The 8911-nt window shown below is 34.8% G+C and overlaps 1 protein-coding gene across 1 annotated transcript; it reads right to left on the minus strand.

Moving 5' to 3' along the window:
* Window positions 1–315: 315 nt before the first annotated feature.
* Window positions 316–5249, minus strand: LOC104604183 (nascent polypeptide-associated complex subunit alpha-like protein 1). Its single transcript, XM_010268449.3, has 4 exons — window positions 5095–5249; window positions 1548–1632; window positions 987–1120; window positions 316–861 (listed from the first exon to the last, which is right to left on the minus strand). Exons 1-4 carry the CDS (start codon window positions 5152–5154, stop codon window positions 529–531), a joined length of 612 nt encoding a protein of 203 aa, XP_010266751.1. The 5' UTR covers window positions 5155–5249; the 3' UTR covers window positions 316–528.
* Window positions 5250–8911: the final 3662 nt, after the last annotated feature.

The raw sequence follows: 8911 nt of genomic DNA on the forward strand, positions 1-8911 counted from the left end.
CACGCTCTGGCCATTTTATTTCCACGGCACATCAATGTTAATTTTGATTGCTTTCTCGGGTGGAGGTTTCCATTACACCAGCATTCTCAACTTTGGGCTTTCTCCTTTTTAAGGGGAAGAACTTTAGACGGAAATATTAGGTTAAATTTAGGCCTCACTAGGAAAATCTTGTTCACCCCCATCATTAATAAACGTTCAATGATTTTTTTTACGAAAATCAATGGACCCAAAAAGAACCCTGGCCGAAGAAAACTAATTAGCAGACGAGAAAACCAGAAAAATAACCATGTGATCAATCATTTATCAGCAAAATAATTAACAGACGAGAAAACCAGAAAAATAACCATGATTTAAAAACGCTTTTCTTCGTTTACCACTGAATACTAATACAACAAGAAACCAAGAAAAGTGAGGGAAAATGACAAAAATGAAAAGGGATTTTCTAACAGACCACACATTCAGTAAAAAAGAGCGAGGAAAATGTTTACTCAATGCATGATGGAGACACACAATTCAGCGGGGTTTTGCTTAGTTTGTTAACTCCATGATGGCAGAGACAATGTCTCCATCAGCCGCCTTTAGTGCCTTCACGGCCTTCGCCCTTGAGACTCCAGCCTGTGTCATTACCAACTCTATGTCCTTGGGTTCTACACCTGTCTCGTCCACCTCTTCATCCTCCTGAGCCATGGCGGATGATTCAGGCTTGGAGATTACATGGCTGAGATCAGGGGCCTTGAACTGCTCCGCAGCCTGAGTCTGCAATTGGGAGCTCAGGTCTTCAATCTTTGCCTCCCCAAAAACAACATAGGTGTCTGAAGTCGGGCTCTTAAAAACATCTGGTTTTGAGATGACAAATAAAATCTGAAAGAAAAAGAAGAACCAACCATGTTTATTTCAACAGATTATAGTAAAAGCGACGGTAGAAAGTAGACCAAGTAGATCGTTTGAGAACGAAAGATCATTTAATGGCCTGTTGAAGAACTCACATTCTTGCTCTTTTTGACAGTAACACGGCTGACACCTGGGATGGGCTTCATTCCGAGCTTCACCATTGCCTTGCGACTCTTCTTCTCACTCCTACTCTGCTTTGACCTACCGCTTGCATCTCCTTCTTGCTGTCCTGTAAATTGCAAGAAAAGAACATTTGAGATAAGGAAAAGATGGCCAGCTTTTAGCCTCCGTGACAAAACACCTAAAAATATGTGAAAGATCAGTAAATCAAATCAGATATAAAAATTTTACGAAGCGCATGCAAAGGCAATCACCAGCCAGGAGTCTCCTCTTAATTTTTAATGTATTGGTATGATGCGGGTTGGACAGGTTGGTGGGGTTGGTAAAGGCAGGTTTGGGTTTAACCCAACCCATAATTTTCTTTAAATGGGTCAGAAACGGGTTGGTTAGTTAGATGGTTTGCCCAACCCAAACCCACCAAATTGCCACCCCTATGGATGACACCCTCTTAATAACTCTAAGCTGTTAGACCAAGTCAACCAAGAAAAACAGGGTGTTGAACCCACAAATAACTGTTTGATATTAGAGATCTTTACCTTCTGCATCATCTTCATCCTTGTCATCGTCATCTTCATCATCATCATCATCTTCGTCTTCATCTTCAACCACAGGCTCATCAGGCTGCAGTGAAGATACTCAAAGAGTTCAAAAAAACCATCCCATTGGCAGCTTGTCTTTTAGTATTGAAGAGAAAAGGACAAATTGAAGTAGAAAACAACAGAAAAGTATAAATTGATGCAATTAGTCAATTACATTGACAACAAAAATTTGGTGTCTAAAATTATATAATTGCATTATCAAATGCAGAGAACAAAAGAAATATAACATCAGGACACCCTCTGCTATCCCTTGTTAATCAAACCAACTTTCCAAGTGCAGTTTCCTTACAATGGATCACCATTTTTAAAGCAAAGCCTGCATATACCCATGTAGACACTGATGCCAATGTATTGTAATATCTTTGGGCAGGCTGTATTGTAATATATTCTAATTTTCATGAATAAATTTTCAATCATTTATCAAAAAAAAAAGACATTGATGCCAATGTCAGTAAACATAAAGGGGAAAAGGAGGGAAAGAGGGTAGAGAAAAGGAAACCATATAATAGAATGGTTAGTGACCTTAACACTCCTTCCTAGTAGAGCTTCTCACCACATCATCCAAACCTACCCTTTACTATACTTACCAGATATGACACTGGATTTTGCATGGGCACTTCGGAATGTGTAAAATGGTATGTTTTAACAAATTATACTATAATAGTTATCAAAAACTCAAATTATATTACAAAAAACTATACATGTTACAAATTTAATTTAACTTGACAAGACAAAAGTTGACTCTTGAGAAATGACATCAAAGTTGAAAAACTAGATAGAAAAGCATGATATGAACATATTATATAGGATACCGATCCATCCATGTCTTGGATATTAGCAAATAGAGAGCAGTCCCATTTCCTTACAGCCAAAAACAGCTCCACAATAGCTAATGATAAAACTTCACATGTTTATCAATGTCCACCCTCAAGGCCCCCCCAACTAATGTTGCATGGTTGAAAAACTAGATAGAAAAGCATGATATGAGCATATTATATAGGATACCGATCCATCCATGTCTTGGATATTAGCAAATAGAGAGCAGTCCCATTTCCTTGTAGTCAAAAACATCTCCACAATAGCTAATGATAAAACTTCACATGTTTATCAATGTCCACCCTCAAGGCCCCCCCAACTAATGTTGCATGGTTTCCCCAAAATAGATAAAATGTCCATGCCAGACAAGTTTCAGATCAACAGTCTGAATTCTTGCTTGACGCTTCAACATAACATTTATTTTATCTACTTGCTTATTTGACAGACAGAACTAGTTGTATGAAATCTACTAAATGGTTAATGTGTCCATGTTGGAAACAGATTAGGGTCCAAAAACTACACAATCTTTGAGGACACTTCCACATAACATTTACTTTTTATCTCCTAGCTTATTTGAAGTGACATAAATGAACAACTAATGCACAAGATGAATGCCATTTTTTTGTAAATGTTACTTGTAACAAAGGCAACATCTTTTGCAAGTATATACTGTTAGATTTCAAAAAATATAAACTATTTTAATAGAATACACTTTTCCATAGATGTACCTACAAGTCCATGTTTTCTCATCTTCTTTATATGAATAATGAAGTATGCTATTAAGAATAACAAAAGTAAACTGACAAGTACATGCAAAACTGACTTCTCCCAGAAGGCAACGGAATGGATTTCAACTCCCATATTCATGTGCATGCAATAATATGGGCATAAATGACTGGCCAATTTACAAAATGAATACCATTTTTCTGAGAATAGTAATCAAGTAACAAAAACGAAAATTCTAGACCTTTTCATGGGCATATAATGTTAGAATTTCTAAACAAGATTATCATAATAGTTTACTTTTGATGAATGTAAAACTAGATAGGATAGGGATGAGTGGAAAAACTAGAAAGGATAGGATTAGGAATGAAGTTATCCATAGGAACCTAGGAGCAGCTCCAATGGGTAATAAAATGAGAGAGTGTAGACTAAGATGGTATGGGCACATTGAAGAAGTGATTCGTTACACATTGAAGAGGTTACAAGATCTTGGCGAAACAGGAATTATGTAGGCAACCCCATATAGTTGGGATAAGGCAACCCCCAGTTGGTCCAATTCATACTCCAGGACAAACATCAATTCTTAGTCTTATGTCCATGTCCATGCAAAACTACCTTTAACCACGCAAATGCATTACCATATAAGAACAATCATATTTGGGTATCACAATAGTTTAAAAGTGCAAGCAAGAAATGCAAGGGCCTTTTAGCACCTACGGCGAAAGACAAGGCACACGCCTTTTCAAAGCAAGAGCAGAGATTTTAAAAAGAAATCAAATAACAAAAATTAAATATAGTACATAAGAATTGCAAACCTAACCTTTGAAAATAAATAAATGTTTAAAAAAGCCTCTCTGGATAAAATGAAAATAAATATATGTAACATATAAGGCATTCGAAGTTAAAATATTTCAGTGTGTGTGGATTGTATTAATGTCCTTCAAGCGTTGAACAATTCTAGTAAATGAAACATATCTTTTTATTTATCTCATGGTTGTGTTATGTCAAGAAGTTAGTGTAATGTTAAGCATCTTAAATCCCTACCAGCAGATCGGTGAGAATCACCAGCATTCAAACAGCAATGAAACATGATTTAGAAGTCTGTAAATCAACATAAAGGTGTTAAGCCACCAAAAAAACATTAAAAAAAAGGCAGACACCAGGTGCACCTGGGTTCAGGCAAGGCAAGTTCCCTAAAATGCACTTCATAGTTCATATGTGCACCTAAGGCAAGCTTTAAAACACTGATAGAGACAAGCACAGCAATTATAAACATTAGTAAATCATCGGGCCTGGAAACCAACATACTAGGTTAAACATTAAGCTGTATTTTCACCACATTTCAACTGCTCCCTCTATAACCTATCACAATAAAATCCCTTAGTCAATCCCTCTATCATTTGGCAATTGCATAAATTGCCCACGTTCAGTTGTATCGCTACAAGATTATAGATGTGTTTGACTCAATTAAACGCTCTATGGTTTGAAATTGCATAGATTTGACAAACCCACACATATATAACAACTCCTACATCAAAGAACCAAAGCCAACTATCATAGATAAATTTTATCTGCATCACTGTTTGTATAATTTGAATCTAACAAGGAGCAAGGAGACCCATCTCAGAACAAACACAACTAAAGGGCTTCAGCTTCCCATCTTAACCGCTCCAGTTGCACCAAAAATTATTTACTCGATCTGTAGTTACTCAATGATATGAAGCATGTTACTGAAAACCTACACACGGAACTAGTTTAAAGATTCATTCCCGACAAGAAATTACTAAAGGAAAGTAGGAAACAAAGCCTTGCTCAAATATCTCTTCCATTGCAAAAGAAAAATACCAAGTATTCGATTCAAAACTCAAAGGATTTGAAAGAATAAGAAGGGAATCGAGTGATATTATGAGAGAGTGGAGAAAGAGAGGAGACTATAGATGCTTACATCGATCTTTTGCTGTTCGAGATGAGCAGCGAGAAGCTCATCTTGCGTCTGAGCAGTCATGGTGGTAAGGGGAAGAGTGGGAACTATAAAAACCCTAAAACCCCTATGTGCAGGCTGTGCAGCGGCAGTGCCTAAGATGGGAACAGCGACATCTTTTATAGTATGTGCTGTCACCGAAATTACAAACTTAACATTATCATTTACAATAAATGGCTATGATGTCCCCTGTAGGCTCTGAATTCCGACCTGGCTGCTGGCATTTCGGATTTCGCGGGATTTTTCGGTATCCGATACGTTCTGATCTTATGACCCGTTTATCAAAATCTTATAAGGTTTGGGATGGTCACAGATTTAGGTTTTGATTTCATGTTAAAATCCGATAGAGTTTATGATGATGATGATATTAAATAATATGTACCTACATTTTTTGTATTTTTTATACTTTTGGTGTTTTTCATCTTTCTTAATTGTTATTATTATTTAATTTTAATGTCAAGGATTTACACATTTGGCCCAAAAGGTTTAATTGTTGACTTGCCACCAAACATGAAAATAATTCCATTTTTTGTTTTTTCTTAATTTGTATTTTATTTCTATTATCTATAAAAATGATTATTCTTTATAACACTATTTTTTTAATATGATCAATTAATATAAGATTCACCGAAAGAATGAAAGTTAATAACTTAAATAAGACTTAAAGGGAATTGAATGAGGAGAAATATAGTAGTTTAAATTACATTGTATGCCCCCATAGTTAGAGAGAGACAAAATACAAAAAAAGGGGCATTCTAGTCAAGAATAGGATTCAATGAATGTTAATGAGAATTAATACCTTAAATATAAGATTCAAATGAGAGAGATTTGAATGGGGTGAAAAATGGTTGTTGAAATTACATTTCTATCCTTACGATAAAAGAAAGACCAAAATTCAAAAATTGGGATATTTTAGTCAAACAAAAGCTCTACACTCTCATTCACTAAGAAATATATATATATATATATATATATATATATATATATATATATATATATAAGAAATAGAAAATAGTTGAGTAGAAGCTAGGAGGAATCCTATCACATTCTTAATTGGTTAAATCGCAAGTTTGGAACATCTGGTTAGGTTCAAGTCCAATCCAAGCAATACTTTTAGGTGAATTGTTTGTCTATGAAATTTAAATTTTTATTAGTTAATTTTAAATTTTTATTAATGTAATTATTGTTGAATTTAAATGGATTTTAAATTACTATAATTATGATTTAAGATTACACAATACAAAATGGTATCTATTTGTCTAGATTCAAATTAAGATTCAATTGGTTTGGGCAAGTTTAAGTCCAATCCAAGTAATATTTTTAGGTGAATTACTTGTCTATAAATTTTTTATTAATTAATTTTGAAAATTTAGTTATTAGGATTTGGGATTGCAAATGGTATCTATTTGTATGAATTTAGATTAAAACTCCATTCGTCTAGGAAAATTCAAGTCCAATCCAAGCATTATGTTTAGGTGACACAGTTGTTAATGATTTTTAAACATTTATAATTACTTATAAAATTTTGATTGTTGTAAGTATGATTGCAAATGGTTTCTATTTTTCAAAATTCAAATTCTAACTCGATTTGAAATGATAGTCTTAAGTGCTTTGGATTAAATCCAATTTTCACAAGGGGCAAGGTTTGGGGTTATGGCCTTATGGGTATGAGGGGACGAGCATAAGCTATTACACTACCCTCATCCCCAAGCCCTTAACACCTTACCAAGCCAAAATTTAAAAGAAAAAATAAAGAACAAAAGAAAGAAAACAAGTGCTTTAGAATTTGGTGGGGGTGCTCATGGTTTGGTTGACCAAACCATGGGCAAATTATTGAAACCTAAACAGTGCTTTAGTTTTTGCAATATTGAGAACCAAAATTGAATCGAACTAATCAATTAACTAATTGATTGGTTTGGTGTTTAATCAATTCGCTTCTTTGGTTTTTTATATTCATAACACACACACACTATATATATATATATATATAATTGGTGAATATATAAATATATAAATATATGGTTAGCAATTGAATTTTTTATAAGCTAATCAAAGCAAAAAGGACTTTTCGGTTTGGTTTCCTTGGTTTGGTTCATTCTTCATTTTTTTATGAACATTCCTAAAATTTGGAAGGATTTGATAGAGTTTGCTTATAAGACATAAGTCTCATATAAATTACTAATATAAATATATATATATATATATATATAACAACATAACCTTTAAAGACGTAATGGTTTTAGGACTTTAAGAATTTTCTTTTTAAAGGTCAAGTTTAAATCCTTCATGTTTATTTGTTTAGGCTTCAAAAAATATCCTTTATGTCTTTTCTCTTTACCCATTTACCCTTAAGATTTAAGGGTTAAGACCAAGAGTCAAAGATCCATTGACCACTAACTTTTGAGTTTTTAATTTTTTCTAGCAATCCAACTTTTTAACTTTTTTCTATAATTGTATTATTTGAAATTAGAAACTTATTGGTTACCAAAAAATAGAGATTTTTAGGAGTGTGAATTGATTAAACATCAAACCAATCTTTTTTTATCAACAATTAGAAATCATTAAATTAAAAAGAAGTTAGTTACAACGCTCCAAAGAGAGATAAACAGGCTTAACTCTCTCTAGGAAGATAACAAAAAAGAAAAAGTTACAAAACAACCCAAAACAATTGATCCCTTCCCACCCCCTACTTTGCCAAAGCATCAGCAAATGCATTTGCCGTTCTCTTGACCCACTAAAACTTAATTTCCACTCCTCTACTTAGCCACTTAATCTCCCTCCTCTCATTAGCATATTTCCAAAGTCCACTACCTTCTTGTAACCAACATAAGACTAGTTTTGAGTCCCTTTCAATGACTAACTTTTGTATATTCAGTTCCTTAGACTTCCTTATACCCTCCAGTACTGCATAGACCTCAGCTTTGAGAGAGTCTCCAAACCCAATAGAACTTGAATACAAAGCGAGCACCTTCCCATCCTCATCTCTGAAAACCCCTTCTACACCTGATGGACCTAGATTTCCTTCACTACTTCCATCAAAGTTTAGTTTTATTAGTCCACTTCCTAGTGGTGACCACATAGGACAAACTAAAGAGCGAGCAGGAGCAGAATTTGCCACCTCCAGCCAGCTATTCAACAACATATTTGTAGAAATATCAACAAACAGGTCCAAGGATTTCAAACAATGTACCACCCTCACTATTACTACTTCAATAAGGCATTCTTTACTTCTTTCAATTTCAGAGAAAATTCTGGTGTTCCTTTCCTCCCAAAGAGTTCGGCAAACAACAACCCTCACACATCTCCACATTATCCTTCCCCTTTTGTTTGGCAAACCAAAGAATGAAGGGCTAAACAAACTTTGAATGTTTGGTAGTGGGGTCCACCTGCAACCAAAAGAAGAAAGAAACCATTCCCAAAGATCAATAGCAAAGGGGCAAGAAACTAATAAGTGGTAGGAGCTTTCACCATTAGCCTTGCAAAGAATGCATCAATTCCGAGACAAGCACCAAAAAGGCCTTTTTCTTTGGAGTATGTCACAAGTATTACATCTTCTGAGGAAGGCTTCCCAACAAAAGGCTCCAATCCTTGGAGAAATCGGCTCACCTGAAACATCCTTAACTAGAAAGTTTTGTGCAAATGGACTGGATGAAGGCAGTAGGGACTGGAAGAAAGAGGCACAAGAGAAAGTTCCAAAGGGAGTTAGGGTCCACAATCTCTTATCCCTCTCAAAGGGATCCAACACCACTTGGTTTAAGATCTTGTTAGACAATTGTATGCC

This window comes from Nelumbo nucifera, chromosome 2 (assembly GCF_055504915.1).
Source record: "Nelumbo nucifera cultivar China Antique chromosome 2, China Antique-T2T, whole genome shotgun sequence".
NCBI lineage: Eukaryota > Viridiplantae > Streptophyta > Magnoliopsida > Proteales > Nelumbonaceae > Nelumbo > Nelumbo nucifera.